The sequence below is a fragment of the Myotis daubentonii genome, chromosome 18 (genome assembly GCF_963259705.1).
Source record: "Myotis daubentonii chromosome 18, mMyoDau2.1, whole genome shotgun sequence".
Lineage (NCBI taxonomy): Eukaryota > Metazoa > Chordata > Mammalia > Chiroptera > Vespertilionidae > Myotis > Myotis daubentonii.
The window spans coordinates 36,151,317-36,170,088 of NC_081857.1; the positions used below are offsets into that span (position 1 = coordinate 36,151,317).

Here is an 18,772-nt window from a genome sequence, read left to right on the forward strand (position 1 = left end):
GGGAAGGCGCAGCTGTGTAAGGAGAGGGATTGAGAAAGCATCCAGAAACTCGGAGGGCAGGAGGAGGAGGAGGAGGAGGAGGAGAAGAGAGAGAGAGAGAGGGAAAGGGCTCAGGTTGGGCTCCGTTTGGCTCAGCCCCCGTCCCAGAGGAAGCCCTGACAGCTGAGTCAACACTCCATCGCCTGCATCTCTGCCCCTCCCTCCCCACCATGCAGGGGTCACACACACTGGCTCGGGTCCGTGATGACGACAAGATGGGCACTGTGGCTGCTCTGGCAGGGAGACACCAAGGCCCGCGCCAGGGGAAGGGACCCTGAGAAGAACGAGGAGAGCAGGGACGTGGGGACAGGACACTGTGGGGCCAGAGTCGGGGCAGGGAGCCCCTGAACCCTGCCTGGTGAGGGAGAGGCAGCAACTGGACCGGATCCGGGGAGGCTGTCCCTCCTGCCTCCGGCGGCCGCTCCCACAGCCCTCCCTGCCCTGACCGTCCTGGGGCCAGGCCTCGGGGGCGGGTGTGGGGCCGCCTTCTCTTTGGGCTTTTGCCCTGCTCCCCCATCAGGGTCTCGCTGCCTTTTGTTCAACCCAAACCAGAGGCCAGGCCTCCTGCAACCTCACTCCTCCTCCTGGTGCAGGACTCGCTTCTGCCCAGCCGGGCGGTGCAGGGTCCGAGAAGACGGGTGACAGATACAGCACCCAGGCCGCCCCGAGCGGCGGGCCGTCTAATTGAATGGACCCGGACAGTCCCCCGGACCCGAGCGGCGGGCCGTCTAATTGAATGGACCCGGACAGTCCCCGGATCTGAGCGGCGGGCCGTCTAATTGAATGGACCCGGACAGTCCCCGGATCTGAGCGGCGGGCCGTCTAATTGAATGGACCCGGACAGTCCCCGGATCTGAGCGGCGGGCCGTCTAATTGAATGGACCCGGACAGTGCCCGGATCTGAGCGGCGGGCCGTCTAATTGAATGGACCCGGACAGTGCCCGGATCTGAGCGGCGGGCCGTCTAATTGAATGGACCCGGACAGTGCCCGGATCTGAGCGGCGGGCCTTCTAATTGAATGGACCCGGACAGTCCCCGGATCTGAGCGGCGGGCCGTCTAATTGAATGGACCCGGACAGTCCCCGGATCTGAGCGGCGGGCCGTCTAATTGAACGGACCTGGACAGTCCCCCGGATCCGCCCGCACCGCCCCACCCGCCTCCCCAAAGCCCCGCCACAGCACCAGCTTTTGTACGGGAGCCAAAAAGGAGGGGGCGGGGGGTGGGGGGGAGGCGGAAAGAAGTAAATGACAAGGCCCCAGAGATGTCTGCCCTTTCAGAAAAGTCGGAGGGAACTTCCCCGAAGAAATGTTAAGGCCAGAAAATAACAACAACTCTTGTCCTGGAGGAATCAGGCAAAGAACGACGCCATGAGGGGGGCGGGGGAAGGACACCCCGGTTTTATACTCACATGGCGTCACGGGCGCCGAGTCGGACCGTCCTCTCCTCGGGTCCCGTCACCGAAAAGCCATTCCCGATGTTCGGTGCTGCATGAGGACAACCCACCTTCTAGCAGCTTCCAGCCCCGCACAGCAGGCGGGAGGCGGGAGGCGAGAGGCGACTCCCGCCAGGTGCGCATACGCATGCGCACACGTGCACGCACGCACGCACGCACGCACGCGCTCAGCCGCAGTGGGCGTGGCCACACACACACACACACACACACACACACACACACACACACACACACGCGCGCGCACCCTATGGCCGGACCCGGACCCCCCCCCCCCAGGCTGCACCGAGAACCCTCCCTCCCTCTCCTGCCTCCCTCCCCTCCCGCCTGCGCCTGCACCTGTGCTGGGGCCTCACGCTCTGTGGGCAGACCCCTCCGAGGGCTGATAGGGGTGATAGCCATTGCCAGCCCCCCATTAGGAGAGAAGTGGACGGGTGCGCCCCCACCGCCTCCGGCCCCTGCTGCCTTTCTCCCCCCTTCCTCATCCACCCACGTGGGGGGCGGCTCAGCCTGCGGGGAGAAGGCAAAGGAGGCTGGTGGGGCCCTGGCTGACCCACCCATGGGGGGTGGGGGGGGCTGGTCACTGTGGGGAGACCATCTTCCTTTTCCCTCTCCCTTTGGGGTAAGTCACCACGAGGACTCCCACGCCCCCATAACAGCAGGGGGTCGGCCGTCCAACAGCCTTGCTCAGTGCTGTCCAGGGCACCGGGAGGAAGCTGGGGCGGGCCTGGTCCAGAACTCAGCAGATTCCCAGGGACTGGGGTCCCAAACCCGGGGTTTTCCTCCTCCCAGAGGGTCTCCGGCCATTGCAAACCAGAGGCCAGGGGGCCATCCAGAAGGGGTTAAGTTTCCAGGACTCCTGGGCAGACTTCTACCAGGTTCCCGGCCCAGGGCAGGCCCAGGGTGGGTAGGTGGGGGGATGAGGGTGGAGAGAGGGAGTGTGTTGGGAAACTGGAGGCCTCACATCTGAGACATGGTCACTGCCCTCCACCCAAACCGCAGACGCTGTGGCAGCAGGAAAATCAGGGAGGCTCAAACCAAGTCCGATTGTGCAACCCTGGGGGCCAGCCCGCCGCTGGAGCCGGGAGTGCGGCTGAGTCCACTCCGGAGGTAGGACTTCAAGTTCTTACTGAAAACACATGCGTTCAGGGCGCTGGCTTCCACACACATGAGCCTGCCATGCAGCTACAATCAATCCACTTTCTGGTTCAACACCTCCGAGAGCTGGAATCGGAAGCTCGGCCGCTGGGCAGTCTCCAGCCAGAGGCGGGAGCCACTGGTGGACCTGGGAGGGCTGAGGAGGACGAGGTGGGTGTGGAGGGCTTTTGCCAGCCTCCTGAAGTGGCGGGCTCTGCTGCTCCCCGGCGCCTCACAGTGAAATCTGTAACCAGAGACGTGCCTCTCCCTCAGCCAGGGAACCCAGCCAAGTCCCCAATGTGGCTGGTGGAGCCGGGATGGGGTGGAGGGGAAAAGAGAGGGTCATGGGGTGAAATACGATCTGAGGGCTGCCCCAGACAGACACAGGCGAGGAGCCGTGGATTTTCCCTTTAATGCAAAACGCGTCAGTACAAAATGAGGTGGAGAGAGTCCCGTTCTTGAGGGCGTTGATGGGAGAGGGCAGCGTTGAAAGTCCTCTCTCCTCCAACTCACACGGAGGCAACAAATACTCTGTTGCCTCTCATTGGGGTGGCCCCCATCCGAGGGCCGGAGCTCTGGGTCATCTTAGGCCTGAAATTTGTGGACATGGGCCAGGAGAAAGGAGTGAACCCTTGGGTTTTCTCTTTTAGCTCTAAAAGGGGTACACAAGATCCAGAGTCCCCTAGGAAACAAAGGGGCCATCGGAACTTGGCTTCCATGGGCTAAAAGATGAGACTTGAACTACAACTTGCCCACGTTCAGAGAATGAGCAGGAAAGGTAGTGGGGCTATAAATGTATGGAGATGGGAGCGATTCCTCACACGAGGCCAGCTCCTCAAACTTCCTCCTCCTTCTTCCTCATCTCCAGCTTATAGACCAGCTGGTAGCCATCATCCCAGGCATAGAGCTGGCGCTCGCGGGGATTATAGCGGAGGCTGGCGTGGGCACCGTATCGGCGGGGGAAGTAAGGGAGCGCTGCCCTATCAGGGGTCAGGGTGCCGCTGGCATCGAAGGAGCATTGGATGCGGGCCCGACTGGCAGGGCGGGTGTTATAGACGACGTACAGGGTCCCACAGATGACAAAGGCAGCCTCGGCGTTCTCTCTGGGACACGGTGTGTCCCACTGCTGCTCCGTGTCCAGTGTCTGTGGGTCTAACTTGGCCAAACACAAGTGCCTGTCGTCCTCGCGGGTGGCATAGACAGCCCACAGGCCCTCCTCGTCGGCCGCCAGGTCGATGTACGTGTCTGACGTCAGCCCGTAGGGGGGGATCAGACCCTCTGCTGGGAACACTGAACTGTCCACCACCGTGCGGTTTGCCAGGTGGAATTTGATGAGCTGCAAAGTGTCCTCCAACTCCCCACCCCCTCCAGGTCCTCCAGGAGGCCTCCGGGCATAATAAAGAAAGCCACCGTATACCAGCTGCCCTGTGCCCACCCAGGGGAAGGGGACGCGGACGCGCGAAGCTTTCCGGGCAGCCGTGGCCAGGGTGAAGTCGCGCAGCCTCGGGAAGACAAAGGCCGTGTCATTCTGTGTCCCGTCCAACACATAGATCTTCTCTGTGGGTCCCAGCGGGTCCTTGGTCCAGAGCCCAGCTGAGCCCCCGAAACGCTTCAGGATCTTCATGGATCTCACCTGTGAGATGGTGTAGCCGCAGTCTGTGGGGAAGGAGGAAAGCACAGGAAATAGAGGCAAGAGTTAGATGCCCAACGCAGGAAGCGCCGGCTCCCAGGGTGGGCCACTGGAGAACAGTGGGCAATTGCCCGGTGGATGCCTCCACTGCTATGGGGAAAAGGGTCCCCAGAAACCCTCCTTGATGGGCCCGTCATTACCAAGTTGCCCTAAAACAGATTCCAGAATATAGTGGGGCCTTGACTTACGAGTGTCCCAACTAACGAGTTTTTCGAGATACGAGCCGTCTCTGGGCCGATTTTTTTGCTTTGAGTTGCGAGCTAAAATTCGGGTTATGAGCCAGCTTCAGATACCCCACAGCTGGTTGGCACAACGAACGTCACAGTGAACGTCACAGTGAACGTCACAACATCAGCCCAGCATCATGTGTCTCACTCGTTCACTTTTGATTTGACATACGAGTAATTTTGAGTTACGAGCTCCGTCATGGAACACATTAAACTCGTAAGTCAAGGCCCCACTGTATTCAGCCGAAGCGGATGGGGGCAAGGAGGGAAGAGGGGACTGTGGCGGACAGCTCAGGATTCCCCGCGCAGGCTTGGATTCCTCCGGACGGCCCGAGGACCAGGACACGGGTTCTCGGAGCCAGGCGTCTGCCTCCAGATCGCTCACCTGTCACCATGTCGTACTTCTCATTTCTCCTGCCCTTGCCTTTGGTCCCAGAGCCGCCGGGCACCTTCTCGTTCACCTCTTCACAGGGCAGAGCTGGGTTCTGGGTCTCCAGATAGTCCACCTCCCGCTCCAGACGGTCCACTCTCCCCGCGATGGTGTCCGCCTCCGTTCGGAGGGCCTCCCGCTCCTTCTCCGCCACCTCCAGCAGCGGCAGCATTTTGTTCTTGAAGTCCCGCAGCTCAGCAGCATGCCGGCTGCTCTGGTCCTGGCACTGGGCCAGCCGTTCCTGAAGGGATGGGGGGTGGGGGGAGGAGGGGATGGGGGAAGAAGGAAAGGATGCAGGGTTACGTACGACTCCCAGGCAGGGAGAGGCCCAACCAGGGAGTCGGGAATGGGGAAGAGCACACACTCAGCCGGGCAGCAACATCCCCTGCAGCCTCCATAGAAAGGAAACCAGATGTTCAGAGACGCTAACTGTGCAGAAAGCCTGGCTCGGGCTCACCTAGGCCCCTGCCACCGCAGCACGTCCCCGGCCTGCCTTCTCTGCCAGCAGGGCCCCTGAGCCACCAGCCTCTAGGCCAGGGGTGGGCAAACTTTTTGACTCGAGGGCCACAATGGGTTCTTAAACTGGACCGGAGGGCCGGAACAAAAGCGTGGATGGAGTGTTTGTGTGAACTAATATAAATTCAAAGTAAACATCATTACATAAAAGGGTATGGTCTTTTTTTTTTTTTTTTAGTTTTATTCATTTCAAACGGGCCGGATCCGGCCCGCGGGCCGTAGTTTGCCCACGGCTGCTCTAGGCCATCTAAGTGCACAGTGGGGAGGGCTCTCTGCTCCACGGCACAGTTCTCCTGGGATTAAGATGCTCCAGACTTCAACGTGATTAACTGGAAGCATGACTGACAGCAGAGCCTTTGTATACGGCTTTCCTTGGCCTGAAACAGGCAGAGTTAGTTCTCTGGAAGCTTCCAACTTGAGCAGAAGCACCAGCTCGTCCTGAGCTGCGTCCTCACAGTCTCAGCTTCCGTTTGCACTCTTCCCTCTACTCTATCGAATCCCAGGGGTAAGACGCAAAGGTCTGAATCGCTCTGTGTATGTGGGGAAGAGAGGGCTTAAGTTTTGAGAATCTTATTAAAAGATGGAGTTTTCTGTAGGTTCTGACAGAGCCCTGTCTTGTCATCCCTCGATGCCTGAGAGACCGAGTGCACCAACAAAAAAATGTGCCGCCCTGCCAGGCTGGGCTAGGAGAGGGGTCACTCACCTCTAGGGCGACAAGCCGGCGTTCCATGTACTCCACCAGGTGCTGCTGCTGTCCTCCAAGGGGTCCGGACCATGACAGAAGGAGCAGGAGGAGGAGAGGAGCGCAGGGTCCCATGGCAGCGGGAGAGTGGGGCCAGGGCAGGAGTGCACAGGCAGCCGTGTGCAGGCGCCTCTGCCCCTGGAGCCCGTGGGTGAGCCTGGGAGGCGGGGTGGGGGCGGGCCTTCTCCTTCTGGATCTCTGGGTCTCTCTCACTCCTCTGGAATGCTTTCAGGCCTTCACGGCCCCCCGCCTCCTCCTTTCTGCCAGGACTGATCAAACACAGATGGCCCCACTGCAGAGCAGCCAGAAGCCTTAACCACCTCCTGCCTAGGCTGTAGGCTCCCCAGGAGAGGAGGCGATGGAAACCCAGGGCACAGCCTTTGGGCAGTCACCCAGGAGAAGGGGGCGCTGGGGAGGCCCCAGAGAAAACCCAGCAAACTCTGTTCCCATGTTTCAGAAGGCCTCCAGCGCTGACATAAGAAATAGCCTTCATTAATCTTTCCCAGCAAGAAGGGCATGGGCTGTTTTCTGCCTTGGTCAGTGAAAGCTGGAAGCGGGAGAGGAGGTTTGAGGGGAAGAGGTGGGGGAAAGGGCTACAGTGGGTCTTCTGTATCATGGTCTACCGTAGCTCGTTGGCGCCACCTAGTGCTGAACACAGGGTATCATCTCAGGATTAACAGGGGAACCAAGGCTTCCACTTCAACTTCTTGTGGAATTTTCCACACAGCAGGCCAAGCAGACTGAATTTATAGGTGTTTTCATCATTAAATTGCAGATTTCCCTACAAACTACCCAAATACTTATGGGGCTATGCCAGCCTCTCTCCTATTTAGCCTAAAGACAAGAATATAACAGATAAAAAACAAATTGAAAACAAAACAGGTCATTGAGAAGTCGGTAAATTCCTGATTAACTGGAAGCATGATTGACAGCAGAGCCTTTGTATACGGCTTTCCTTGGCCTGAATGCTTTGAGGTACATTCTCTGAACTGGGGAGTGTTCAGCAAGTTCACCCTAACTTTACATTCATTTTATTCAGGGGAAAATCTGAAAAGTAGGTATGTGCAGTGTCAATCAGTATAAATGTATTATGACTTCCCTACTTATGGGAGAGGACTACTGATCATTAATCTTGGTGACAGTCCACAAGGGTGTTTCTGAATGTGTCTCATTTCTAGATCCCCACTATGACTTCAGGAGCCCCAAATGAGTGAATGGCCCCTGGAGGGTTAACTGGCCCTGAAACCCATGTCCAACGGAGTCAACTGAATGTAGCATTTATTCAGAGACCTGCAGTGATTAACCCAGACAAACCTCTAATTCTTGATCCGGAGGAATTTTTCTCCCTTTGGGATGAAGAGAGCTCTGATGACAAGTGCTCCTCCTCTACAAGGACCTGGCTTCCAACCAGCTGGCGCGGAGGGGAGAGGAGCAGTCTGGTTGTGACTCTGATGTTCACTCTGCTATGTGAAGTGTCGGGTGGAACTCGCTAGGAAATGACATTTATTTAATTAGCCTGTGTCAGAGGTTTCTGCCTCTGAAAGGGCCAGATCTCCAGTGAGGGCCATGCAACTCCATTCTTGGGAAATGTCCCCTCCCATGCCCACTCATTTCCACTCTGGAGGTCTGTATGAAAGATGAATTGGTCTCTAATACATAATGCGTCTACTGATTTTCAGGTGTATTTAGGTATCCAAAGATGCCATTTGGTGACTCCCTTTGGGGATCTTGCCCAGTAGAGTGCTGAAAACACAACTCAATATAACAAAAGTAAAAAAGCCACATAAATCAGAAAATTTACCCATTTTATTGATGCATGGCAATTGCTCTACATTTTACCATATTATGTAGAAAATACTGAAAATACAAGCTACTTTGTAAAACCAAAGACAAACATTGAATCCAAAGATAAACTATGTTTTACACAATGGACCCTTTTCCCCGTAGTTAGTATTAAATTTTAAATATCTATTTATTTTGTTAAAATGATTATTTTACATACTCCCTAAGTACATCTGCATTACAAACATAGCTCAGTAATTCTCAGAAACTGCTTCTAGAGGCTCATTGTCAAAGGAAGAGCGCGACCAGAAAAGGGAGGAAGCAACAAAAGTTTAAGTCGCACACAATAACTAGCCTAAAGTTGGAATTCCATTGCAATATCAAGGGTTCAAAGCAGAGATACTAACATTACATAGAATGTACATAGATGTACTGCTACATGTAGTGAGATTATTTTTCAAGCTGAATCAAAACCACACATTATATAAAGTTTAGCCACAAACAACCATGAAGACATGCTGCACCATCCATCAGTTAAAAACACAATCAAAATAGGAAGCAGGCTTGGGCCATTCCTGTCAGTGGGAGGCAACTTCATTTCCTAACTTAAAACAGACCACCCTAACCAGTGGGTTTTTGCATAATAATGCTGGAAAAAAAACGCCCTGTGACTGGACTTGCCTGGCTGAGGGCCCTCAGGCTTCCCCCCTCTCCTGGAGGATGGTGGGTGGCAGACCGCCTGACACGGAGTACTTACTCCTGGGGTTGGGAGCTGAGCACTGACTGCAGGACCACCTCCTGGGAGCGATTAAGAACTCTGGAGTGATCAGGCTGCGTTTAATTAACCCTTTCCCACCTTCTCTCTCACCCTGAAGGGGAGAAACAGGAAGTGCACTCCTGAGAGGGCCTACAGCCTTAACGTGGTCGGAGGCCAGGCCACCTCGACGCAGGCCAGCTGCTCAAACCCCAGGGACAGGATCGAAAGCCACACGGAGCACACAGACATTCAGCAGACACAGGTGGGTTTTTACCTGGGTGGATCTGAAATGCCAACTGACAGACTGACTGAAAAGCTCTAAAATCCCTAAAGCCACACAATGCTAGTAAGGTGATTAAGGTAACAATACAAATCTTGGCATCGTCTTTTCCCGCATCTTTAAACGGTATCTACCTACTGGACTGGGGGCAGGAGTGGAGTGTTTTGTGGTTGTTTTCCTGCATCTTGTTTCTTACAAAAACAACAATTCCTACCTCTTGTAAAGAAAAGGAACACAAAAAAGTTTCCATGACAAACTAGCTCTGCCTTTGAAGCAAGAAACTCTGAATGGACTTGGCACAAAGGAGACACAGAGACCACACACGCCGACCAGAACACGAACGCACTAGTGACAGAAACGATACTAACTGCTTGGGTATCTTGGCCAGTAGAGTGCTGAAAACACGACGCAATATAATTTAAAATACACAGAAAGCGCCGACCGACACCTTCCCGGCAGGCTGTGCTGACTGCCCCTCCCAGAAGCCCAGACTCCTCACAAAGAAGAAACTCCCGATACCTTGACAGCTCCTCGGTGTTCGACCCCGAGCAGGGCTGGCCGCCCGGGCTCCATGAAATCCCCCATCTCCATCCTGCACCTCCCTACACCATCTCCACAAAGAACCCGTCCCAGACGTATCCCTCAACCGGCATTTTCTCTTCAGATGGAACACTTCTGTGCCTTAGGGTTAACTCTCTTCCCCCAAATCTTCATGGGCAGGAACATCCCGTCCGCAGTCCCCTCTACTTGACCCAGATCCAGGCAGGAGCTGAGAGGACAAGGGCAGTTTCACAGTCGGAAGGGCCCTGAGAATATATGCGTTGGTAACAAGGAACCTCAAAGCCCAGTGGCTTTGGTACTTTCTTAATATTCTTCGCTGCCACCAGGGGCATCACAAGACTGTTCGTAGTATGGGGACACGGTGAGCAATACAACAGGCTCTTTGGTATAAACACATCTGTCATGTATTTTTTCAACAAGCAAATATTTTACTAGGAATGTCAGCTATCTGCAGGAAGGACTACCACACGGGAAAAGGGGGGCGGAATCTCATTCTCAAAGTGATTGCACATCCTTTTTGGAAAGAAGAAACAATGCATATGGAATACTGGCTTGACTCCTCTCACCTGCTTCCTGAACGCTCACAGGAGCAGGGAGCCACGCAGTGAGAGAGCCACGTGGGGAAATGCTTCTGTGAGAGCGAGGCTGAGTCGCTGGAATGGAGAGGGGGCAGAGGCGGCGGGAAAGGAGGACAGCTGCTATTTGAATGTTTCCGGGTCGGCAGGGAAACTGAGAACAATGCATTTACACAGCACAGCTACTAATCCTCTTCTATCAACCCAGTGACCAGCTTTGGGTTCCCGGGGGCTTGCTGGTCCATGCTAAGGCAAGCTCACTGTAAACTCTAGAACCACTACATTATCATATAAGGCACTACAATGAGGGAGAAGGAGAGAGGGGAGGGAGGGACACACACTGACCAGCTCCTCACCAGACACACCTGTGCAAAAACAATTCCAACGGTCTCCCCTCCTGGCAGGCTTCGCCCTGCGCTTTCAGCACTACAGTAATACGCTCTAAAGAATCGCAATTAATTCACATACATTCCAACAAGTATCAGTTCATTTTGGTTTAAATACAATGGAGACACCAATTCCATCTCCCGGGTAACACTGGAGGATCAGGTACACACGAAATACACAATTCAAGTGTAATCACTACACATTTGATTACAAATAACATCTTGGGAGAGCAGGAAAAATTGCTTATTATATTTTTCTAATCAATATGTACATATTTAATTATGCAAAATATTAAAACACCACCATTACAAAACTTCTAAAATATTTTTAAATTCAGTAATAAATTTTTAAAATATTTTTTGCAATTCCTACATGCACTTATTGTATAAGTCTTAATAAGAGGGCATTCAGTCTGCTGCTGGCATACAAAGGAAGCTAGTCTAAAGTATAAAAGCTATACACAATGTTTTCATCTGGTCTCGGATTCTTTCGCCTTCTCCCCACATCAATCACAGAGAACAGAAGGGAGAGGTGAGGCGAGAAGAGAGAGAGGTGGATTATTGAAAATACTTACTAAATCTTTAGGCGAAGCTCCTCGATGCCAGTAGCGCATAATACAAAGAGATTTTGCATATAATAAAACCACCACCACCATACAATAGCAACCACCTCAATGGCTTTTCCATAATAAAATTTGAGCTGAATCAGAGAACATTTTAAAAAATAATTTCAAAATAATGCACGGTGCTTCGTTTAAGAAGAACACCTGGTGCGTTGTGTTTTCATGGCAGGCATGGATTCTCACGCTGAGTTACCAGCCAACGGCGAGCTGCCTTTTTAACGCTACTTTGTAATGAACACAGAGCAATGAGAGAATCCCAATAGTAACTCAGAGCAGTACACAACCAGTTATGCAGAAATAACAATTGCCCGCTAAGTATATGACATGAAAACAAAACTAAAACACTGTAAATTTAAATATCTCACAGACAAAAGTAAAATTCTGAGGAGAAGTGCCTGATAGGAAAATAAGGACTTGTGAAAGCTACTCTTAAAATAGGCAATTAAGTCTTGGTTTTTAAACAAGCAAAAAGCAATGATTTTTGTTTTCTCACTAACAGACTCCAAGTCCTTCTATCAGCATTTTTCCTCTGACCAGTAACTACAATAAAACAAAAGTTAAATAAAGAGGGGCTTCACTTGTTTTTAAAAGCATTTATAGAAACAAAGTCAGAGAGAAAATATTTTTTGAAGGGTGACTTCAGAATGACCTCTCTCCCGTGGTCACTGCAGAAGATGGGCATCTGAACTCTTCCAAATACCAGAATGCTGTCGCAAAAATAAAGAATTAAAAACAGGCGGACTTGGGAGACTACAACAATGCAGTCAACACTGAGACAGGTTCCCCAGAGAAAAACCTTCTGTCAGTGGGCCCTGCAGAGCGAGGGGCTGGCTAAGGAGTTTCAGGAGAGAGTAGGGGAGGAGCTGAGCACAGCCCATTCTGCAGAACTCAGGGCCAGAGAGGGAAGCCACGGCCCCTCCTCCCTCATGCTCACCAACTACAAGTAGGAATACTGGCTGATCTTGGTAGGGCTCAGTGGGTATCCAGTGTAAATTGTTGAGCCTCGGGACGAGCCAATGTAGGACTGGGTGGCAAACTGGTGTTGGTACTGAGCAGGGGCCACACTGGCAGAGGTGAGGAGGCTGGGCCCCACACTGACAGGGACCTGGTGCACCAGAGTGCTGGGGTGGGTGGTATAGGCTGCAGCGTGCCTTGAGGAGCCCTGGGGGGAGAAGAGATGAGCAATGGAGCTGGTGGAGCCCAGTGCAGCAGCAGAGGTGGGGGCAGCGTACGTATACAGGTGAGGCTGGCTTGGCAAGTGAGCAGGGGCTGGGGCCAGGTGTGGGTGCCCCGTCGAGTGTATCGGGCTGCCATGCTGGAAGGCGTAGGGGGCTTGGGAGAGCGGGGCCACGAACGCCTGCTGTCTGCGGGGGGCAGGGTTGCTGCTTCTCTCCTGCGAGGTTGGAGCTGACGATGACTGCTGGTTCTGGAAGGAGGAAGAAGGGAGTCAGGCATCTCAGTCAGTGGTTCAGGGCACCGAAGGCCAAGCTGAGAGTTGAGGTGTTAACTTCCGCTGCCGCTGGGCTGCCAGAGCGCTGACCTCCCAGAGGGCCGTGCTGTCAGGAGGCAGCCGTCCAGCCCTCTGCCTCCTGGCAGCACATCCTAGCCCAGCCCAGATGGCAGCGCCTTGCTCTTAAGCATGACAGGAAGGCGGATCAGGAGTCAGGAGGGCTACCCACTCCTGCAAGTTAGTAACTGGTGGCTCAACTCACCCTAGTCTGGCGTCAGTGAGTCTGCATTTTTCCTAACCTTTCTTTCTTGGCAATGTTTTCTTTTGTTCTCCTCTAAGTTCTTCATCTCCCTCGTGAATTGTGGAGCCTAAAACACATGCACTAACTCGAATTTACATTTGCACTTACATGCGTGTGCTCTCTCTCACACACGCGTGCACACATACACACACACACATGCAGTTACATCCTCATATGTACACTTTCTCACTACTAGGGGACATCACACAGGCACCAGAATTTGAGCTGAGGAAGCGTGAGTGCAGATAGAATAGTGACCCCTCCCTGTACCCTATCAGAGGCTCGGATGGGAGGAAAAGGCCCCAAACCCTGCACTCACACATGTAGGAGTAGAACTGGTGATAAAGTGGCCAGAAAGCTTTTCCCTGTCTCTTGCTTCAAGCAGTGTGAGGCTCATGTTATTTATGATCTGGGAGATGAAGCAGGAGAATCTGGTCTCAAAGCGTGTGGTGGTGCAGAACCAGACACAGACTAAAGCGCCTTAGGCTCCTTCTGCATTCCAAACATTTCTCTCATGTCCCAGGACAGACAGGACAGTCTGATGGAAACCCTGGGATGTGCATCCTGCACACATTTACACATGGATGAAGAGACAGCGTGTGCGGATCTGACACGGGCCACAGAACACCACACCGTTTGACACAAAAGGAGCTTCATTGGGCTTTATTCAGCAGTCCAGCCAGAAGTGGGGTTCTCCAGAGAGTAACAACAGGGGGGGCCCCAAACAGAAGCCAGCAGCCCCTGGCGCTTACCTGGCTGAGGTTGAGTGGCTGTGCTGCGCTGGTCCCCCCGCGCTGCGCTCGGTACCCGGTGGGGGTGATACAGCATCCAGAGGACTGCCCACTCACCGAGGCCACGGGCTTGGTCTTAGTGCTCAGGAGACCTAAGAGAGGGCAGGCCCGCGTTAGGTACGAAGAGACATGGCTCAGACATGGGCTGAGCCTCAAATGGCATCGCACAGCGTCATCAGTCCACATCTGCCTGAGGCTTGCAGGAGTGAAGGTGTCAGGTGTATCTTATTTCCTGGTTCCATGGACACCAGCACACTATTTCCCTTTCCCTCCTGCTTGCTCCAAAGCTCAGAAAGGGTCCTCACCACACTCACTGCAGCAGATACTCTCTGACCTTCTGCAGGTGCCAAGCAGGAACTGAAATACAAGCAAAGCCCAGTTCCTACCCCGAGGAGCCTGGCTTTATGTAGGACGGGAGTAAACAAGTGTAGAAAAGCCGAGTACGATCCTGGTGATAGCAGGACGGCTGAATATTCACAGGGTTGAAAGGAAGGCAACGTTATATCTGTGGGCACTCACTGTCTTCAAGTTCTAAGAAATGCAGGGCAGCTGAGTAAGCAAGTTCACCTTCCAGCACTCTGCGTCCTCCTGCCCCCCCCCCCCCCCCCACTGGGAGGCTGGAGCAGTGATTCAGTGACTGTGGAGCAGCCTACATGCTCGGGACCCAACCGTGACCAGAGCTCTTCATCTTCTTGCTTGGGGCCTGGCGTCGGGAAGGCCTGCCTTGTTGACAATGGACAGTGGTCTACACCTAACGCGATACCCTCAGATTAGAGGCAGTAGCGTAATTCATTGTAAAACACGAATGCACACAGGACGGCACAGAGAGCTGTGCTGACACCAGAAATGCACGCTCCCCTTCTTCAGGTGTAAGTTTCTGCTGGAAATCAGCTGTCTAGTCAAGGACTACGTATCCCGGGCCCCCTTGCTCTGGGTGGCCTGTGAGTAGTTTTCACTATTTCTAGGGCTAAAGAGGTTAACAAATGTGTGTGTCTCTCCCTCTTTCTGACTGGATGCTGAGGAGGCCAAGCTCTGGTCCTTAACTCACCGCAGGCCTGCCAACCAGAAACACTTGTCTGGGAAGTCATGTGAGAAGGAAGCCTCAGTGTGTTGAGCCGGGGAACCCTGGGGCTTGGTACTGCAGTGAGCAATACCCAAATCTTAACCAAGAAGCACGCCCAGCATCTAACAGCAAAAAAGACCGAGGGATCAGGCTGATAATAAAGCCCACAAAGGACTGCTGCTATGACACTGGCAGAGAAAAGGACTAAAGTTCATACTGTTTTCCAAAAACACTTTTGCTGTCATTTTTAATATTATCAGTTCCTGTCCACTTCTAGATGGTCAAAATCAAATCACCTATGGCAAAACAACAACAAAACATTGCTAATTCTCCCTGCCACGTAACATATGTCTTGTCAACTTTCTCTCATCAACAGTGAGTGTATTTGTGAGACTACACATTCGTTTTTATACTAATCCAGGCAAAATAAACACAGGAAGAGAAACTGATGGCCAAAATTAATTTCACCACACAAGGAACTAGTTTCTGAATGAAGTAATCTGTAAGGAAATCTATGCACGGTCTCCACCATTGGCACAAGTAACGCTAGCAAAATGTGAAGGATACGCGCATCAAAGGAGAACTCAACTCCAGCTGGAGACACTCACCCGAGGCCTGGGTTGCTACAGTGCAGTCACCAAGCTGCGTCTTCAGCGGAGGCACAATGATGGTGCGGGTGCCAGCGCCGTCGCCCACGCCTCTGCCCGGCCCCTCCACAAGGGGCCCGCTATTGCCCCGGAGAGCGCTCAAGTTCTCGGTGGAGTACGGGCTGCTCAGGGAAGAGTCCGAGTCGGGAGAGTCATTGACAGTGACGTAGCTGATGACATTGGACCTTGCCTTCAGGCCAGAGCTGAGGAGGAGAAAATACATGAACATTCAGCCTCCTTCTAGCCATGTTTCTTTGATGGTCTCTGGTCCTCCCATGGTAACGATGATGATGATGATGACGACAATGACAGTGACAATAGTAATAATAATAGCAGCAGCAAACTTCTGAAGGACTGTTCTTACCCTCTACATACATCTCACTGAATACTCGGAACACTTCTATGAAGTAGCTACCATTATCCTTATTTTGAAGATGAGGAAACTGAGGCATAGGAAAAAGAAGAAACTTGACCAAGGGCACACAGTGATCAGACAGGATTCAGACCCAGGACAGAATGGCTCCAGAGTACACGCCTCTAACAACGATTCATGTTGCCTCAGCCATTCCCATTCCCACTTGCCTGAAGCCAACAGTTTACGGCCAAGGGTAGCAGCCGCCAAGATAGTGAACCGTTCACCCCTCTTACCTATTGGGCTTGTATTTGTTGTCCTCCTCCTCGTCGGTGTCACTGCGGATAGTGATGACACTCACAGGAGGGCTGGGAGTATCTGGAATGATGATTGGCTGATGCTGATCTTGGACAGGGACTAGGGAATTATAGGAAGATGTGGTACGGAGGGGACTGCTCCCAACCAGGGAATAGACTTGAGAAGGCAGAACATCCAGAGAAGACCTGTAGGAAAAGGTCGGAAGAAAGACCATTCAGTTCTTGGCCCCCAAAACTGTGTACAATCTTTTTTTCAAAACTCTCCAATTTGCTCTTTGGTTCCTTTTTACCTAATCATTAAGCCAATACACTTAACTATAAAAGTGCCAATAAAAAATAAACTAGCCACTCTAGCCAGGATTTCCAGGCACAAGCACACCAAAATACAACATAAATCTTATTTTTACATGCGCTTTACCCCAGGGTAACTTTCCCTCTGTAAAGTGGGCAGAAGAAAACCAGACTGCAGCCTCAAGGCCAGGGTCCCAGGTGGCAGCAGAGAGAAGGGATCAGCACAGCCTGGACCACCTGGTGCGCACGCCCAGAGGAGAGGGTAGCTCCTCCTCGGCCTGGCAGCACTCGCTGCCTCGTTCCAAAGTGTCCACACACAACACGCTACGTGCGGGGCCACATTGCTCCCAAACTGGCCCCGCTGAACTCCCAGCTCCAGCGAGACTTACTTAGAGGAGCCCGGAGCCGACTGCTTGTTCTTCTTTGAAGGCAGGGAACTGGATTGTTGTTGTCTGACGACGTGGGCAACGCCAACATTCAGGGGCTGCGCAGTGGCCAGTGTCACGTGGCTGGTGAGCAAGGACGGCGGCTGCATGACGGTGCTGTACTGGCTGCCATGCGAGTGGGCACTCCTGCATCCACGGGAAGAGATGGAGAAGAGTGAATGCCCCCAAACACTGCAGACCAGGGCCAAAGAGCCCAAAGGAGCTGCATCGGATTGGTCATGTGACACGTGGACCACAAGGCTGCAGGCTTTCCCTGGAGGGTTCCTAATTGCATCAGACTTCCTTTAAATCTGAAGTCCACAATTCCTGACTTAGCACCCATTATTTTCCTATATTCAAAGTCTGCTTAAACTCCATCTCCTAGCCTGATATGGGTTCTCCTCTCGAAGGATTTCAAACAGAGATAAATCTCTCCATTCCTTCATTTTCTCCCCAGTCGCCCCAAATCGAGCCCCTGCCCTGGGGGACCTGTCCTTGCACATCTCCCAGAGAGGAACTTGCCTCCAGTCTGCGAGCTGCTGGCCTCCACCCATGGCCTCTGGGATCACTGCCGTGGGCTGGACGGAGTTGTGCAGAGCTACTCCAGGCAACTGTTGCCAAGTTGAAGGCAGGAGGATCTGTTGGGTTCCTCCGGGCCAAGCCTGCTGCAAGGAAACACACAGAAAGATCCAGACTGGACTCATTCTTGGCTTTCTCTTTGTGTTTTTTTAGATGAAAGAAAAATTCACATCTTAAAAGAAGTCACTTGTAGATTATTAACTTGCAGAGATTAAAAAAGAAAGATCAGAGGGGCTCAAGGTTATATGTCTTACGTTTAGGAAAGAGAACATGCTGCTTTCTCTCGGCCACCTCCACAACCTGACCCTGGTTAGAGACTCTATTGTATGTACTCTAGAGCAGTGGTTCTCAACCTTCCGAATGCCGCGACCCTTTCAATACGGTTCCTCATGTTGTGGTGACCCCCAACCATAAAATTATTTTTGTTGCTACTTCATCACTGTAATTTTGCTACTGTTATGAATCGTCATGTAAATATCTGACATGCAGAATATATTTTCAGGGGTCGCGACCCACAGGTTGAGAACCGCTGCTCTAGAGCAAAGGGGTCTGGAAGTTCAGAGGTCAACTCTGGTTCAGTGCTGGAGTACCGTTTGTGCAGAGATTTAAAGAACATCCCAGAAAGTGTTAAGATGGCTCCCTTGAGATTCAAAATAGGAATGTAAATTTTGAGCACCAATCAGATAAGACATCAGATCCTTCAAACCCATAAAACAAAGGGGAGAATTGTTCCTTTTTTGAAAAGGTAGTACGTGGAGAATGGAGCCAGATGTGGATGACTGAAGACCAAAATCCTTTGGCAATCGAGCTGGTGCCGGCAAGAGAAAGCTGGCGCCATCATTTATAGCTAGTTAGTAGAATTTTAAAATAAGGCAGGAAGTAAAATATTTATGAAACAGATGCAGAGAGCACCATATTTTGTTTTATAGTTACCTAAAACATAGTGTTTTATGTATCATTTGTGGAAACATATTTCAACATAAAATTAATCACTACAAGAAAATATATCATTTCTAGTTTTTCACAAGCCATGTCACTTGAAATAGACAGCAACGGATATGTTGTCTGTATTTCTTACAGAAATTCTGGCATTTTCTAAAAAAATACCAACAGATTTGAAAGTTTCTTTTTAAAACCTGAAGTCTACAGTACTACAATCACCTACAGTGCTTAGGTACATATGGTTCTATATTTCTTGCATTTCAAACTGCAAGGCCATCAGACACTGTTTGAAAAATCCTTCTGCAAGTGACAGATCCACTTGTTACAAATACTGGTTCCAAACAAGAAGACTTCAAAGCAGAGAAACTGCAAACATGTCTGCTACCATAAGCAGAATTTAAAACAAAACAAAAAAATA

The 18,772-nt window shown here is 52.0% G+C and overlaps 2 protein-coding genes across 4 annotated transcripts in view; both read right to left on the reverse strand.

Moving 5' to 3' along the window:
* Positions 1-3,019: 3,019 nt before the first annotated feature.
* On the reverse strand, positions 3,020-6,473 carry OLFML3 (olfactomedin like 3). Its single transcript, XM_059674560.1, has 3 exons — positions 6,194-6,473; positions 4,930-5,215; positions 3,020-4,283 (listed from the first exon to the last, which is right to left on the reverse strand). The coding sequence occupies exons 1-3, from the start codon at positions 6,305-6,307 to the stop codon at positions 3,463-3,465; spliced, it is 1,221 nt and encodes a 406-aa protein (XP_059530543.1). The 5' UTR covers positions 6,308-6,473; the 3' UTR covers positions 3,020-3,462.
* A 1,547-nt stretch (positions 6,474-8,020) lies between these two features.
* Positions 8,021-18,772, reverse strand: part of HIPK1 (homeodomain interacting protein kinase 1) — a 45,430-nt gene continuing 34,678 nt past the window's right edge. For 2 of the 3 annotated variants that reach the window (XM_059674549.1, XM_059674551.1), the window contains exons 11-16: positions 17,356-17,498; positions 16,798-16,980; positions 16,097-16,303; positions 15,410-15,651; positions 13,700-13,830; positions 8,021-12,622 (exon numbers count right to left, since the gene is read on the reverse strand). In XM_059674549.1, coding sequence (XP_059530532.1) covers positions 12,134-12,622; positions 13,700-13,830; positions 15,410-15,651; positions 16,097-16,303; positions 16,798-16,980; positions 17,356-17,498 — 1,395 coding nt within the window. In that variant the 3' untranslated portion in view covers positions 8,021-12,133. The remainder of the gene's footprint in view (positions 12,623-13,699; positions 13,831-15,409; positions 15,652-16,096; positions 16,304-16,797; positions 16,981-17,355; positions 17,499-18,772) is intronic. The other variant, XM_059674550.1, reaches the window with a different exon arrangement.

Coding starts and splice junctions, on each gene's coding strand:
- OLFML3 (XM_059674560.1), bottom strand. CDS start 6,307: ATGGGACCCTGCGCTCCTCTCCTCCTCCTGCTCCTTCTGTCATGGTCC. Junction 5,216..6,193: donor GCCGGCTTGTCGCCCTAGAG/GTGAGTGACCCC, acceptor CCATCCCTTCAG/GAACGGCTGGCCCAGTGCCA. Junction 4,284..4,929: donor GAAGTACGACATGGTGACAG/GTGAGCGATCTG, acceptor CCTTCCCCACAG/ACTGCGGCTACACCATCTCA.